The 17,276-nt window shown below is 34.8% G+C and overlaps 1 protein-coding gene across 2 annotated transcripts in view; it reads left to right on the forward strand.

Annotated features, from left to right (window-relative positions):
* Nucleotides 1-17,276, forward strand: part of dock2-like (dedicator of cytokinesis protein 2) — a 126,097-nt gene that overhangs the window by 8,744 nt on the left and 100,077 nt on the right. For both annotated transcript variants that reach the window (XM_073854439.1, XM_073854440.1), the window contains exons 8-21: nucleotides 3,628-3,785; nucleotides 3,966-4,047; nucleotides 4,176-4,311; nucleotides 7,060-7,135; nucleotides 8,449-8,525; nucleotides 9,735-9,985; nucleotides 10,155-10,253; nucleotides 10,343-10,415; nucleotides 13,128-13,231; nucleotides 13,781-13,967; nucleotides 16,121-16,218; nucleotides 16,312-16,401; nucleotides 16,527-16,627; nucleotides 16,716-16,850. In XM_073854439.1, coding sequence (XP_073710540.1) covers nucleotides 3,628-3,785; nucleotides 3,966-4,047; nucleotides 4,176-4,311; nucleotides 7,060-7,135; nucleotides 8,449-8,525; nucleotides 9,735-9,985; nucleotides 10,155-10,253; nucleotides 10,343-10,415; nucleotides 13,128-13,231; nucleotides 13,781-13,967; nucleotides 16,121-16,218; nucleotides 16,312-16,401; nucleotides 16,527-16,627; nucleotides 16,716-16,850 — 1,667 coding nt within the window. The remainder of the gene's footprint in view (nucleotides 1-3,627; nucleotides 3,786-3,965; nucleotides 4,048-4,175; nucleotides 4,312-7,059; nucleotides 7,136-8,448; nucleotides 8,526-9,734; nucleotides 9,986-10,154; nucleotides 10,254-10,342; nucleotides 10,416-13,127; nucleotides 13,232-13,780; nucleotides 13,968-16,120; nucleotides 16,219-16,311; nucleotides 16,402-16,526; nucleotides 16,628-16,715; nucleotides 16,851-17,276) is intronic.

A 17,276-nucleotide genomic window follows, 5' to 3' on the forward strand; every position in this document is an offset into this window, starting at 1 on the left:
GTTTTTTGGACGCTACGTATGTCTATAAAATGCGTCTGTACGTAGCTCATAGCCAATCGTTTCAATTATACCAGATGATGTATGTAGAGCAACATCAATTCAAACGTAAACAACTTTTATCGGTGCGTGTGCATACAGCTGAAAGCTATGCAACTAAACCGGTATATTGATATTGAAAAGCAACACAACTTAGTGGCACTGTGACAACCACAGTACAGGCATAATGACAATATGATATTAATAAATACCACTTACCATTTATAAGTTAATTGTACTTCGTCAACGACGATGCCTAGCAGGTTGGTCCTATAAAACTCTGTGGCTATCATATCTTGCCATATCCAAACATCCTTTTTGGATATGAAATTGTTTAACCCCAAAAGTTGCTCTTTTCTTAAGATAAACTTGCGTTCAAAACTACTTAGAACACTATCTAAGGCTGCATTGAAAAGTAACTTCGCATCTGCTCCCGCGTTGGATAAACAAAATTGCTTCACTATATCGCATAGACGTCGTCATCGTCTTGCTGTCCCTCCCCGTTCTGTGATCGGTTCCCTATTTCAGGGGCAAAATTGGTTCATAGTTTCCATGCTAGACTTGCAGCGTGAATACATTTGCGTGCAAGGCAGCATGGGGAAACCCAGGCTAATAGTCGGACAATCTTAGAACGGACGTGTTTAAAACAACACACCAGTGTTAGTTTTGGGACAACACACTACACTGAAAAAATTATTCATTGAATTTAATCAATTTTTTTAAGGTAAGTGGTTGCAATCAATTTGTTTAAGCTACATTTAAACAAAAGTTTTATATTTTATTTTCTTTACTAATCTTTTTTGTTTAAATGTAGCTTAAGTAAATTGATTGCAACCACTTACCTTAAAAAATTTGATTAAATTCAATGAATCATTTATTTCAGGGTACATGCGTTGTCTCAGAATCCACACATCTCTGTGTTATTTTTGAAACAACCCATCTTATGTTACTTTTAACACAACTTGCGTTTTATTTTAACTAGGGCTGTCAAAATCTGTAAATAATGCGTTAACATCAATTCATTTTAATGCCACTATTTTTATTAACGTGCGCTTATTTCTGTTTGACCCTTGGTCTAGCCCATAGTTGGATATATTGAGACGCAGCTTTAGACAGTAAATGTGACACGTGCTGTCTGAATGAGTCATGTCACTTCTAAAGGTCACACGTTATGTGAAACGCTTGCGGACCATTTTAAACAATAGACTGACACAAAGACATTAATTAGTATCATTACACATAAAACAACATCTGAATGGTCCTCTTTCTCCACACTTATAAACGCTAGAGTGGTAGTTTCGCATACGTCATGTATGACCTTTCGATGTGATTACATAATACGTAAGGTCATGCTGGCGCTTCACACTGAAAAAAATGATTCATTGAATTTAATAAATTTTTTTAAGGTAAGTGGTTGCAATCAATTTATTTAAGCTACATTTAAACAAAAGTTTTATATTTTAATTTACGTTACTAATCTTTTTTATTTAAATGTAGCTTAAATAAATTGATTGCAACCACTTACCTTAAAAAAAATTATTAAATTCAATGAATCATTTTTTTCAGTGCACAAGGCTAGTGCAAAATGAGAAGTTGTGGTTAAAAAGTACTTATTTTTTATCCTTCGGGGAAAATGACAATGGTTTCACTAGAAAAGACCCTTATGCCTTAGTTGGGACCGTTTAGAGCCTTTTAAAACTGCATTGAAACTGTAAGCTGTTGAGGTCCACTATATGGAGTAAATCCTGCAATATTTTTTATAAAATAAACTTAAATTCTTCTCGACTGAACAAAGAAAGACTTAAACATCTTGAATGACATGGAGTTGAGTAAATTATCAGGATTATTTTTTTGTGAAAGTGGAGTAACTTTCAAATCAAAGGGCTTGTTGACAAGATGTTTATTTTTTTGTAGCAATCAGAATTATGATTTTCACCTTTTGGCCAAAAACATCAGAAATGAAGAGTTTGGTTCCAAAACGCAATAAATCCATTTAGACTAATTTGGGTAAAAATGTGTTTTCTATAATGTTACATATAACATTAAAAATTCAAGTCCATAATTTGATTTTCAAAGATTTATTATAAAAACTGTTTATTTTTTCATAATGCTATAAATATATTGAATCAATATATAAATGTGCATTTATCTTTGCCATGTTATATTCATTTAGTTGACTAGTGGTATACACTAATTAAAAAAATATTATTAATGGCATTAATAAAAACACTTACTTTGTCATATTAACTCTTTCACCGCCAGCGTTTTTAAAAAAAGTTGCCAGCCAGCGCCAGCGTTTTTCATGATTTTCACAAAAGTTTAATGCCTTCCAGAAAATGTTCTTCTTCAAATATATAAACATACAATATACCAAATGAAAGAACAGACCCTCTGCTTTCAAACAAAAAAAAACTTTTCATCCTACCTTTAGTAGATCTTTTGTAATCAGCTTTTGAATATGGCTAGGTTTCTGCAAAAAAACACCACATTTTGAGCAAAAAGCAGAGATAATTCCATTTTTGTGATGGACTTTTCATAGAGATCCCATTCAGAGCGATCTTTAAAACAGACACTGACATGCAGCAGCTTGCCATAGGGCAATACTTCCGGTTTTAAAAGTTTATCCACCTAGTGGATAAAAGCGGTATTGCGGAAAGACGGAAATACTCGTCATTGGCGGGGAAGCGTTTTCTCTTGATTGACGAGATATCTTGTCAATGGCGGGGAAAGAGTTAAAAAGACTGTCATTGCTGCTGTCATCCTTGGGACGTCGTCGCTGAACTTTTTTGACAGCGATCAGCTGTAAAATGTTTTGGTCCTGCTTGATTTTCGTTGACTTTGAGTAAAATAATGGAAAGTTTTTCATAAGATCCCCTGGGGTCAATGTGTTAGCATGACAGAAGCTTGAAGTTGTCAGGAGAACAAGCAACAGACGGCATTTTTCCTTCACTCGAGTGCCTCTCACATAAATTATTAGATTTTGATGGCTTACGTTTCTTCCCCGCCACAGAAAACCACCACAGATTTATCAATGGCATCAAAATTATTATTTTGTTTTTGTTTGTTTGTTGAACACGAAGTAAAAAGTAGATGAGGAAAACTAGGATTCTGTGTGTATTCAAAACGCCATTGTTGTTTACAATGCGTGGAATTGTCCGCTGTGATTGGTTAAGCGGATTTATTGCATTATGCAGGGAAGGAGAACTGGCATTTGTCAGGGTTTGGAAAAAAAGGGAGAAAAGATGACAGAATAAAACGGCGGATATCGGATGTTGCATAAAATTAAGAATTTACTTTTTAATACTGACCTGATACAATACTGATTTTGGCGGTAACTTTAAAAAAAAATGCATTTTGGAACCAAACTCTTAAAATACTTAACTCTCAGGACATAGAAACTTGTAGATTTTGATTTGAGGCCAGTAAGCAACCATTTAGCTATGCATCCTATAACCACATAAAATAACATCTTATTAACACAATGTAGCAACCATGCAAAATATTATTTTTATGGTGATTGACAGTTTTGCATGATAACTACTCATCTAGTTAATACTGTATCTGTTTCTGTCTCTTCCCTGCTTTGTGCAGTCCAACGTTAACATGGATCATTCCGGAGTTTCCGCACGGATCCAATCTTCTCCCACACACAGCCTTTATGTTTTCGTGCGAAATTTCGTCTGTCGTATTGGGGAGGACTCTGAACTCTTTATGTCTCTGTATGATCCCATCAAACAGACAAATATCAGGTAGAGATTGTACTACGATTCTGTGCTGTTTTTTATCGAAAGCAGCTTCAGTTAATACATTTTTTTTATTATCAGTATTGGGATTGAACCCATGATCTTTTCAATGCTGATGCAATGCTTTATCAACTGAAAAACAGGAACATGATAGTCAATTTGTTTGTCATTTATCTCTCTCTCTAGTGAAAATTATTTGGTGCGTTGGGGGGATAAAGGTTTGCCAAAGGACATTGAGATGCTCAACAGCCTAAAGGTGGTTTTTACAGTAAGTCACTTGGCACCAAAATGGCACAGATGGATATTTATTGGTGATCATTTATGTATTGGTAATAAAACACATTGTTCGTGTCCTGGGGCCTTTGTGCCAGTGTCTTAAAACATCTTTCTTTCCAGGATCTTGGAAATAAAGACTTGAGTCGAGAAAAGATCTATCTGATCTGTCAGATCGTGCGTGTCGGCCGAATGGATCTTAAAGATACGAATCATAAGAAATGCACGATGGGTCTGCGCAGACCATTTGGTGTAGCTGGTAACATGATTGATGCATCTTACAATACATTACACTGTGCTAGTCAGCAAAGATATCACTCAATACAATAGGGCTGGGTGATATATTGCATGGGATTGTAAAATGGGATTATTAGTAAAGCCGGTTCGATTATTAGTAGTAAATCGTCATCACTTGCTTTCCTAAAGTGACATGAACTACACAAAGCCGTAGTTCACCAACAATCTAGGTAGGGGAGAGCGGGGTAAGTTGTCACACGGGTAAGTTGTCACACTGTTAATAACTCCAACACTAGAGGCTCTATCTCAAAAATCAAATAGCCACTTTATGTGACTTCTTCTTCTATAGTGAACTTCCTGTTCACATGTGGTCAAGATCACTGTAATCTGAGGTTAGCACAATTTTCTTATTTTTCTGCCTAAAAAGTAAAAAAAAATCACTTTACATTTTATGCAATACAACTTTGTTAGGTGTGAATGTTTAAAATGATTATTTTGCACAAAATAGAGGAGACCGTAAAGTGTCTTTTGATACTTTAGCTAAAGTGATATGATGAGCTAAACTTGAGATTTAGACAACATTAGCACACAAGTAAGTATGGGGCAAGTTGTCTCAATGACTTTGGGGCAAGTCGTCACATCTGACAACTTGCCCCTGTACAAACAAACACATCGAACATGCTCAGAAAACATGATATAGAAAAGAATAAGCCTCAATCTAGCAAAAAGCTGTTTCAAAAGAAAGGGAAGCAGAAATCTGGACCTATGAAAAACAAGGCAGCTAAAAGAAGAAAAATCATGCAAGAGTCATCATCAGATGATGAAGAGTGCTTCTGCCTCGTCTGTGTAGAGCCATTTTCAAAGAGTCGTCCAAAGGAGACCTGGGTAAAATGTGTAAAATGCAACAATTGGGCCCATGATGCTTGCACCTCAGGCCAGGCAATTTATGTGTGTCAGAATTGTGATTCTGGAGATGAGTCCTATTAGTCATACAGGGCATCTGTTTTGTTCAGAGGTTCAACATGTTAAGTTAAGCAAGTTATCTGCAGCGTTCCATTCAGTTATCTGGTTTTATGTGAAAGCCATAGAACATTTGAACCAAAGTTCAAAGTAAAGTGGTCTTGCCACTTAATTGAAATGTGCATTATTTGGATTGAAATAATTGTTTTTCCAGATTCTCCAGGCACGGATGTTTATATTTCCAGTTTGGTTTGAGTTTAAAAATTAAAATCAATATTCACAATTAAGTAGTTGTGTTCTTATTTTTAGATAATCTAGTGTGACAACTTACCCGCCCTAGTGTGACAACTTACCCTCCGATGGGGCAAATTGTCACAAGTGCACAGTCACTATTCAACAGTCTACAACTCTGTAATGAGATAAGATATAAAGATGTTATGAATACAACATATGTGCCCAAGACTTCCTTCTTTCATTTGGTATGAGATTTATACCATTTTGATGTATGGTGCTCAGTAAATGTTAGACAGTGTGAAAAGTGTGACAACATACCCCGCTCTCCCCTAATATCACATTCATGATCGCGTCGCCTATGATAGTGAATATGATATTGCCTTTCTAGACGGGGAACTACGTCTCTGTGTAGTAACCCATACGGCAAATATATATATATTTTCAAATATAATTTTAAATATATTTTTAAATATACAATAAATATATATACTGAAATATATTTAGGGTTGTGCAATTAATCGTTTTTGATTTTCAATTTCAATTTAAAAGCACTTCGAATGCACAACTGCTTGAACACGTGTAGCCTATTGCAACACTTACTCAAGAAAAATATTAAATACATGAATGTTTTCAAAGTCATTACATTACAAAAAAAATTATAATTAATTATTTTTTAATTATGATTAAATGAATAAATAAAATAACCAAGATTATGATTTTGCCCATAATTGAGCAGCCCTAAATATATTTTGAAATATGTTAACAAATTATTTTCTTTACCAATAATATATGTTTGTCCATTTTTTTGTATATTTTAAAATATTTTAAAAATAAATATATTTTAAAGCATTTATTTTCACGTTGCATTGGAAAAAAAACTTTGTACAAACCTGTAAACATAACAGGTTTGAAAATATTAAAAATAAATATATTTTCAAATGCAAAAATATACTTATAATTGTATATTTTATGCATACTTATACATTTTATACAAACTTTTATATTTTGGCTAGGAAAAATATATTTTTTGCCGTATGGGTTGTAAAATTACAAATGTATTTGTTCCCCCTAAAATAAATTTTTAAATATATGTTGATATTTGAAGGTTAAAACTAAATATATTTTCTAATCTTTACTTTCTATACAATGTATTTAGCATATATTTAATACATATTTTTGGCCAGAGAATTTTTTTTTTGCTGTATGGCAAATGCCGCTCCATCTTAAAGCAGGTGATGACAATTTACTACTAATCACAGAACCGGCTTTATTGAGATGACCATAATTATCTCATACGATATATTGCTCAGCCCTTGAGTACAGTGAAAATATTTGTTTGACCCATTCAAGAGGCACTGGCTAAACATCTGATGTGATAATAAGATATCATTCATTTATTCTGACGCTAATTTATGCAAATTAGATACATTTATAGGCTAACTGCCATTGTTAACCAATGAAGCCTTGAGCCCTCACTGACAGTGACAAATGCTTTTGGCACAACACAGCAACAAAACAGGTTCATGACATCATTTGATGAGCTCTGATTGGGTGATATTTCTGTCTGCATTGACAGTGATGGACATCAGTGACATCATCAAAGGAAAGATGGAGTGTGATGAAGAGAAGCAGTATTTCATTCCTTTTCATCCGTAAGTCTCGTTTCATTCCCCTTCTTTCTGCTCACTTCTCTATCTTAAAGGGACAGCTCATCAAAAAGTGAAAAATGTGCATCATCATTCATTCACAGTGGATTTCATTTTTTTCAATGGAAGATGAAAGTAAAGAGAGACTGGGGAAGTGGAGCTCCAAACTTAAAGGGGCCATGGCATGAAAATCTGACTTTTTCCATTTTTAAGTGTTATGATTAGGTCCCTAGTGCTGCTATCAACCTAGAAAATTAGAAAAAGATCAACCCAGTAACTTAGTTTCAGTAAACCATTCTCTACAAGCACATGAAAAAATAGGTCGTTGAAATTTGGCTCTCCTTATGATGTCATGAGGAGCTCTTATTATAATAATACCGCCCCTTAATCTGCACTATCCATCCCCAGCACTGCCATTTAGTGCAGAGAGAAAATAATTCACAGAACAATTGAGTTTCAATTTCAACAAACCACCATCATTGTGATCATTGTTTGCATTTCATCCCCTCATGTGCATTTTAAAGGACACACCCAAAATGGCACGTTTTTGCACACACCTAAAAAGGGGCAATTTTAACATGCTATAATAAATTATTTATATGGTATTTTGAGCTAAAACTTCACATATGTGCTCTGGGGACACCAAATATTTATTTGACATCTTAAAAAAGTCCTGTGACATGGCCCCTTTAAACATGAGCATCATAAAAGTCGTCTATATGACTAAACTCCATCTATTTCTATATTTTTACAAGGTGGCTAATTCGTATCAATTCACATTTGTCCATTTTTGTATTATTTGCTTTTTTGACGTTGGGGTTAGGGGTGGGGTTTCATTATTGTTTTTTATGATAATCGTATGTTTTTGTTTAACTTTATACGAAGTAGCCAACTCGTAAAAAAAGTAAAAATTCTCGTAAGATCAGGCTGAAAGTCCTAAAATGTGATTAAAAGACTAAAAGTCAACTTATTTATCAATGAAGGATTTTCTGTCAATTTATCTTTTTCCAACATAAAACAATTGTATGGCTTAGAGGATAAGAGGGATATAGCACATAATTCATGTGGACTAATATATATATATATTTATTAAGAGTAAAAGTCCTTTAGCTTTATCTTGATCACCCAAAATAATTGCTTTCATAAAAAAGTGAAACATATTTGTAACCGTTGCATCACACAAATATGTTGTGTGCATATTTAAAAATGCAATCATCTTTTTGTGACTATATATTTATACTATTTATATGTATGTAAAAAAACTATTTTTTTTGGTGGACAAGTTTTTCCATGTTCATGTGTGTGTTTATGTACTGTAGGGTCGCAGCTGAACATGATTTTCTTCACACTCTCCTGAACAAGGTGACGACGTCTCGAGGAGACAGCGGAGGTCAAGGTACGACTGAATGCTGAAATAACATCACTGTTGCACCGGCTAATACTTTAATACTCCACTGATCACAGTAATCCCCTCTGCAAACACGCACGCCCACACACATACACAGATAATATCAATAAAAATAAAAAAAGATTGATCTGAGAGAAACAGACAAGCTTTATCACTGTCATCACAATGACAATGGGAGAGAAACATTTAAGAATCAAATAAAAGAGTTATGTTTACAATGCTGATACACATACATATACATCCAATACATAATTATAATTCATTACTATACACTTTTTTATTCAATACTTTTTTCAGTTGCTTACATATATTTTGTTTATCCAAAAATAAAAATTACCCCATTTAATGTAAAGATTTAATGTCATTAGATTTTATTTAAATATTAAAGGAAAGAAGTTGAATATAAATGTATTTATAATTTTTATATATTATATTTTAATATGTTGTACATTTTGATTTAAATTTTTGAAACCATCTGAGAACTTCCCTATTGCAAAAAAAAACAAAAAACAAAACAATTCTCTAACCAAAAATGTGTTTTAAATATAAGTTATATACATTTTCTAGAAAGTAAAGCTTAATTAAATGTTTTTTAAATTTGGAAAATATATATATATAGTTTTTACCTTCATATTTATATTATAAAATTTATTTTCCGGGCCAAAATATAAAAGTTTGTATAAAGTGTATTAAGTACAAATATATAATGTATAAGTATGTATAAAATATAAAATTATATATAAAAAAATATTTTCAAATATAATTTAAAATTGAAAATATATTATAATATATATATTTTTGTAAACATATTTCAAAATATATTTCAGCACATATATTATTTGGCCGTTTTTTGTATATTTTGAAATATATTTAAAATTATTTTTGAAAATATATTTTTTGCCGTATTTGTTCAGTTTTTAAGTTCACAATTCATTATTAAAATCTTTTATACACCGTCAAAAATAAAGGTACAAAGCTGTCACTGGGGCAGTACCCTTTAAAAAAAGGTCCTAATATGTACCATTTAGGTACAAATTTGTATCTTTGAACTGCCAATATGTACCTTTGATGTACTAATGCACTCTTTGGGTACAAAGGTGTACCTTTTTGAAAGGGTACTGTCCCAGTGACAACTTTTGTACCTTTATAATATTGTATGTAATTCAGTAAGTTAAATCTGTTTCTTCTTTCGTGTAGGCCTGTGGGTCACCATGAAAGCTCTAGTGGGTGATATTGTCCAGATCAGAAAGGAATATCCCCACCTGGTGGACCGGAGCACCGTGGTCGCACGGAAACTCGGCTTTCCCGAAATTATTATGCCCGGTGATATCCGTAATGACATCTACCTGACTCTGCACTCTGGAGACTTTGACAAGTACAACAAAACCACACAGAAGAACGTCGAGGTCATCATGCTGGTGTGTGATGAGGAAGGGAAGATCGTGCCAGTAAGTTTCATTCAGCCAATAAAAATCAGTTTCTTGGTGTTCTGCTGTTTAAAAAGTAAATAAATGTACTGTACTGTGTCAAAAATAGTACTACTATTGCATTCTGAATTTAGATTTGTAGTTTTCTGTGATGTTTGAAAGCTGTGTCTCTTGTGTTTTTATCATTCAGAACTCAATCTGTCTTGGTGCTGGAGATCGACCTGTAAGTGAATATAGATCAGTGATTTACTATCAAATCAAACAACCTCGCTGGATAGAAACCTTTAAGGTGAGTGAAACCGTTAAAGTCCATGTTAAAGTCAACATGAAAAAACTTTTTAAGGTCTGTATGTTATAGTTTTGAACCTTATCCTGTAGGTGGCGCTCCCTCTGGAAGACATTCCCCGGATCCACCTGCGCTTCATGTTTCGACATCGATCATCACAGGAGTGTGAGTTTCACTGCTTTAGGGTCTCTGGCATCCAATTTTTTTAAACAAAAGATTGAACACAAAACACTGCTGAACAGAGGCTATTAAATACTCTGCTTTTCACCAAAAACTTTTTGAAGAAATGAATGGGGCTGAATCCACTACAAAGGTTTTCTAATGTCTGACCCTAAAGGGAAGTGATAGCTCATTTTAATGGTATTTCAAGGATTACTCCACTTTCATATAAAAATCCAGATAGTGTATTTACTCACCCCCATGTCATCCAAGATGTTTATGTCTTTCATTGTTCAGTCAAAAAGAAATTAAGTTTTTTGAGCAATATTAGCATATAGTGCACTTTATTGGACCTTAATAGTTAGCTTCAAGGGGCTCTGAACGATCCCAACCGGGGCATAGGCGTCTTATCTAGCAAAACGATTGTCATTTTCGCAAAAAGTACTTTTAAACCACAACAATTCGACTGTGTGCCGTGTGATGCGCCAGGGCGGCCTTACGTATTACGTAATCACTTCGAAAGGTCACACGTTACATATGTGAAACGCACACTTGCGTACCCTTTTAAATAATAAACTGACACATAGACATTAATTTGTATTATTCCACATACAACAACATCTAAATGGTCCTTTTTCTCCACACTTGTTAACACTGGAGCGGTAGTTTCCCATAAGTCATGTGTGACCTTTTGACGTGATTGCGTAATATGTAAGTGCATCACATGGTAGGGGTGTGACGAGACACTTAATCCACGAGACGAGACGAAACACGAGATTGGGTTCACGAGACAAGACGATATTTTTACACTTTTTAAGAAACCCTCAATGATAAAATAAATGAATAAACTGAAATCACATTATTTTTAAATGTTTTAACTAATCAAGGACTGGCCCTAACAATTATTTTCCTAACTGATAATGAAGTAATTTGTTATTTTGGGGTAAAAAAATAGATCCAAGTGAGCAGTAGCATTTAAAATTACATAATAACGAAATGCAATAATAATTTGTTCAAATAAAGTATTAAAACCAAGTTACATTAAACAACATTTTGTGGCCTATAAATAAAAAGCATTATGTATGTATTGTAACAAATGCCTGCAGGGGGCGATAGAGGACTCGTCTCGCGGACGCTGTCTTCACTTTCACTTTAGACGGAGAGAAACGCTTATTTTTAGTCAAACAATGTTTAAATCCATATTAATATTTAAAATATGTTCATTTCTTTACACTAGAAATGATACAGCTACTGTCATTTTTTGAGCAAGAACATGCGGACATTAAATCATGTAAACTCTGTGTGAGGGTTTAATCTGCTGAGACTTCACATCTGACACTGATCAACAGACAAACACAACGCGTCTTCACAAGAGCTCCCAAACGAACATTATTGGAAACCCAAACAAAAAAAGCAAACGCAGTAAAAGACAAATATAATGCATGCACTGTAAAAGGGTCAAACAGAAAGCTGCATCCTCCGGAGGTCGCATATGCAGGCTGCATACGTCATCAAGGTTTATTTCAGATCATTAACTGAGCATTACATTCGCAAGTCGTGAGCATATTACAACAATTTGCGATTAACTAAATAATTAGTAAACTTTATAATTGGTAATAGTCTCTAATAAGACAGTGATGAAGTAAATGCAGTTTAAAAATGCGACCTCCGAAGGATGCAGTCTTTCATTTGAGAAACGGTCAGCACCTCAACAAGAAATCTCGCGAAACACATTTAATCTTGTGAGATCTCTCGTCGCACGAGATCTCGTCACACCCCTATCACATGGCTAGTGCAAGACAAGATGTTGTGGTTTATAAGTACTTATTTTTATTTTTTTTGCAGAAAATGAAATCGTTATGTTAGATAAGACCCTTATGCCTCGGTTGTGATTATTTAGAGACATTTGAAGATGCATTGAAACTGTAAACTGTTGAGGTCCATTAAAGTCCAGTATGTGGAGAAAAATTTCTTCCCTGCCGAACAAAGAAAGACATAAATATCTTGAATCCCATACGGCAAAAAATATATTTTCAAATATAATTTTAAATATGTATATTTTCTAAATATATGTACTGAAATATATTTTAAAAATATGTTTGCCAAAATGTATTTTTCACCAATATATTTTTGGCCATTTTTTGTATATTTTGAAATATATTTAAAAAATATATATATTTTAAAGCATTTATATTTACATTGCATTGGAAGAACACTTTGTATGTTACAAACCTGTAAACATAACACGTCTGAAAAGATTAAAATTAAATATATTTTCAACTGCAAAAATATACTTATAGTTTTATATTTTAAAAATAAGTATTTTTAACCACAACTTAAAAATTTAGAATTTTTTTTGCCGTATGAGATGACATGGGGATGAGTAAATAATTATTTATTATAATATTATTTATTATAAAAAATGTATGAAAGTGAAGTATCTTTTAATTTAGCTGGATGTAAGTAAAAAAAATGTCTGGGACGTTGCCTATGTAGTAGTACAGTAGGACAAAGATTTAGTCTGCAGTATGTAGAGTAAGTCATCAGTGAAGTACATACTTTTAATACAGAAGTATGTATGCAAGTCTATAATACACTGGTGTGAAATCAGAATTTGGGTTAAAGATTACTTGTTTTAAGAGTATGATACACTAGTGGCTCAATATTGATGGTATTATGAATTAATTGTAAAATTTGTGTGTAATTTATGTTCTTCAGCAAAAGACAAAAGTGAGAGAAATTTTGCCATGGCATTTGTGCGTCTGATGAAAGATGATGGAACCGTCCTGAAAGATGGAATACATGAGCTGACTGTCTTTAAGGTCTGAAACACCAACATGCATTTACTGTACCAGTCTTAATGAACACTGTAAACATATGCTGCTTTTATATGAAGCTGAATATAATATATAATATAGTGATAATTAATAATATAATGACCAAAAATCGACCCAAACCTTCAAAAGACTTCATTAGTTTTAGCTGTAACACTTTCAATAAAGTCGTATTTGTTGAAGTTAATGCTTTAGCTAACATGAACAAAAAACTATATTTCTACATCATTTATTAATCATAGTTAATGTTAATTTCAGCATTTACTAATACATCTGTTAACATTAGTTAATGCACCATAAACTAACATGAGTAACTGTATTGGCATTAACAAAAATTAATAAATGATGAAAAACATTTGTTCATTGTTAGTTCATGTTAGCTAGTAATGCTATTATAAAGTGTTACTAATACTGATGCATGGAAAATAATCTTTCTGGAAAAAAAAAACGAGGTGGAAGTGACAGAAAAAGTAGGACTGTATGTGTAGAAGGATTGTGTTTGATCAAAACAATTCTCTTGTCTTTCTTTTTCTTCAGGGTGACAGTAAACGAATGGAGGATGTCAGCTCGTATCTGTCACTACCATCTGAGCGCAGTAACTCTGACAGCCACAAGGGGTCGACGCTGATGCGCAGCTCCAGCAGCGTTGGTGGTCTGTCTGTGAGCTCCAGAGACGGTTTTACTATCGCAACACTCGTCTGCTCCACCAAACTCACCCAGAACGGTGTGTGTTTTGTTTGCGTTTGTACAGTATGTGTGCTTATGTGTGTGTGTGTGTGTTTGTAGAGAAAAGTGGAGGAAGGGAAAGATTGTCATTTAGCTTGGAAATTCATCCTTAAAAGAAAAACACATTATACTTAATGTAATGTATTTATGTAAAACCCAGGGGCCATTCACACAACAACTATTTTAACCATAAATGGGAACATTTTTATTGAGAGTAATATCTGTTAATTTACACAATGATGATGGCATTTGGGGGTCCTGAAAACGCAAACTTTGGATGTCGGGTTTTAAAGTGCACAGTTTTGTTAACAACGCCTTGTTGTCTGTGTGTAAACTACGTAAACGTCAATTTGTGGTAACAGTGACTTCATGCACATTCAGTCCAGTGGCGGCTTGTGACTGCTCTTCCGAGTGGCGCAAATTCAAAATATGTCTTTGGAGTGTCATGTGTGTTTCTCGTGTTTTCAAAATATATGTTTGTTGCGTCATGTGAACCATGTGCATCACGTGTTTTGTCAAAATAAGTGCCTGCTGCACACGTGTCAAAACCACTTATGATAAAAGAGACGCTCACGTTCACAAAATACACGCAAGACTCTCCCTTAAAGTGCACAATGTTTGAAAAACGCTTTGGAAAAGGAGACGGGCCGACTACCAAAACACACTTATAGCCAGTCAGTAGTAAGGAGTGTGTCTACTAACCGACATCCTTGCCGGGTTGCGTATGTGTGGGGCGGGTCTTTTAAAAGAAGGTCCAGATTCTATTGGGGTAGGGGCGTGTTTGTTTAGGTGATTTCAAATATCAACATTGGCTTTCAAACATTGTGCACTCCGCCTTTAACAGTAAACTCTGATTACGCATGAGATTATGTGAGTATCTGGCAAACGTGAGCGTCTCTTTTTTCATAAACCCTTTAGACGCATCTGCAGCAGGCACTTATTTTGACAAGACACGTGATGCACACAGGATCACTCGACGCACAGAACACATATTTTAAAATTACGAATCACACACATGACAGGCTACATACATGTTGTGACGAACTTCGCATCGTGCGCCCTCGAAAAAGAAGTCACCGGCCGCCACTGATTCAGTCTATAGGCACGTGTGAGTATAACCAAAACAACAGTAATGTTGTTTATTAAAGCTTTTCCAACAAAGTTAACAAAACTTTGTCTCTTTATAGTCCAGGCAGGGTCACTTGTAGTAATAAACCTACCTTATCATCATCCATCTAAACTAAACTGCTTGATGCTTTCGCTGTCTTGATTGTTTGTATTTATCACTCTGTAGAAGAACGTGCATGTGCGCAGCCATGTAGTGTTTTTTACAAGGTAACATTGCCATCTACTGGCCTGGAAAATAATACAGGGAATTTAGTCGTATTTGCGAATTCGTGAAATCTTTTTGACACTTGTCATGTGTATCATTTTTTTTATAAAAACAGTTTTCACTACATAATTGTTGTGTAAACATATAGCCTAAATAATTAACAGAAATTAATATAGAGACTTGATTTTATTGGATGGCGAAATGTGCCTCTATATGACTGAAAAATAAATGTGTGTGGTGACGTCAGATGAAAGGTAAACTCGTTATTCAATTAACAAATTATTATGTAAAATAATGTTCATTTGGGAAACAAGGTAAGTGTGTTAGGAAAACAAATATGTCAGTTTTTTATTCCGTGTTGTTTTTAATATCTAAAGACAGTGAATAAGTGTGTTTGTTGCTTTTTAAATGCTTCATTTCTTTAACCTTTTGTAAGGGCACACACACACACACACACACACACACACACACACACACATACATGCACGCACAGGTGCACAACGACAGCTGTGCTTGAGAAAGCTTGTTAATCACACTAATGAATCTACTGAAGAAATTACTCATACTGCAACCCCAACGGACGCACACATGCATACACACACACACACACACACACACACACACACACACACACACACACACACACACACACACACACACACACACAAAGTTAAACACTCGAAGAAAGCAGATGCTTAATTATGAGTCAGCTGAGGATATACTCTTAAAATTTCTCTCTCTCTTTGTCTCACTCTGTGTCTCTCTCTCTCTCTCTCTCTCTCTCTCTCTCTCTCTCTCTCTCTCTCTCTCTCTCTCAGTGGGTTTGTTGGGTTTGCTGAAGTGGAGAACTCGTCCTGAATTGCTAAAACAAAACTTACAGGAGCTGAAACTCATCGATGGAGAGGAAGTTGTGAAGGTTTGTTTCTGACTCACACTGAAAAGACCCATAAGAGTTTGTGTAGTTCTCTTATGTTTGTGTGTGTGTGTGTGTGTGTGTGTGTGTGTGAAGTTTCTGCAGGACACATTGGACGCTCTGTTTAACATCATGATGGAACATTCTCAGACTGATGACTATGACATTCTGGTGTTTGATGCTTTGGTAAGCAGTATTCATAGTCCTACAGCACCCTAAAACGCAACACAAGCACACAAATACACTTGTCGAACACACAAACATGTATCCTCATAGCAGTGTAACAAGAAAGAAACATTGTGTCTCTCCAGATTTATATCATCGGTCTCATCGCTGATAGGAAGTTTCAGCATTTTAACACAGTTTTGGAAGCTTACATCAAACAACACTTCAGTGCCACTCTGGCCTACAAGTAAGTCAAACACTTCTCATCTAAACCACTAGATGGCAGTATGTGTGTGGGAAATCTATTACCTTTATATCTCTCTTTCTCTCTCTAGGAAGTTGATGTCTGTGTTGAAGACGTATCTGGACGTGTCAAGTCGAGGTGAGGTCTGTGAACCCATCCTCCGGACGCTCAAAGCTCTCGAGTACATCTTCAAATTTGTCGTCCGCTCTCGAATGCTTTATTCGCAGTAAGTGTGTATAGTTCATTTCAAGGTGAATTCTTTTCTCAAGTCTTATAGACACAAATAAAACCTTCCTGACCAATCATCATGAGGTTTGTAAGAGCGATGTTGGGTCATGTGCATCAATCACTTCATTCCCGTGTGCCGCTCAGTACTCCACGCACATCGTGCACAGTATGCATACTGCAGAAATAGTATGGTAGTAATATGGTGAGGTTTTCATTCATCACAGAGAGTAAATAGCAGAGCTGATTTGGGGTAAAATTTAAGTGGACATTTTTAAGACAGTGCACTAGTTTCTTTTGACAAGGTCACGTGTTGTCCATCAGCCTGCGGTGGAATGAGTGCGTCGTGTAACAGCGGGTTGTGTTGGTTATTAAGGGCCCTGTGTCGAGCTGTGATTGATCACTCGGCCTGCGGGGCTTGTGGACG

The sequence above is a fragment of the Misgurnus anguillicaudatus genome, chromosome 16 (genome assembly GCF_027580225.2).
Source record: "Misgurnus anguillicaudatus chromosome 16, ASM2758022v2, whole genome shotgun sequence".
Taxonomy (NCBI): domain Eukaryota; kingdom Metazoa; phylum Chordata; class Actinopteri; order Cypriniformes; family Cobitidae; genus Misgurnus; species Misgurnus anguillicaudatus.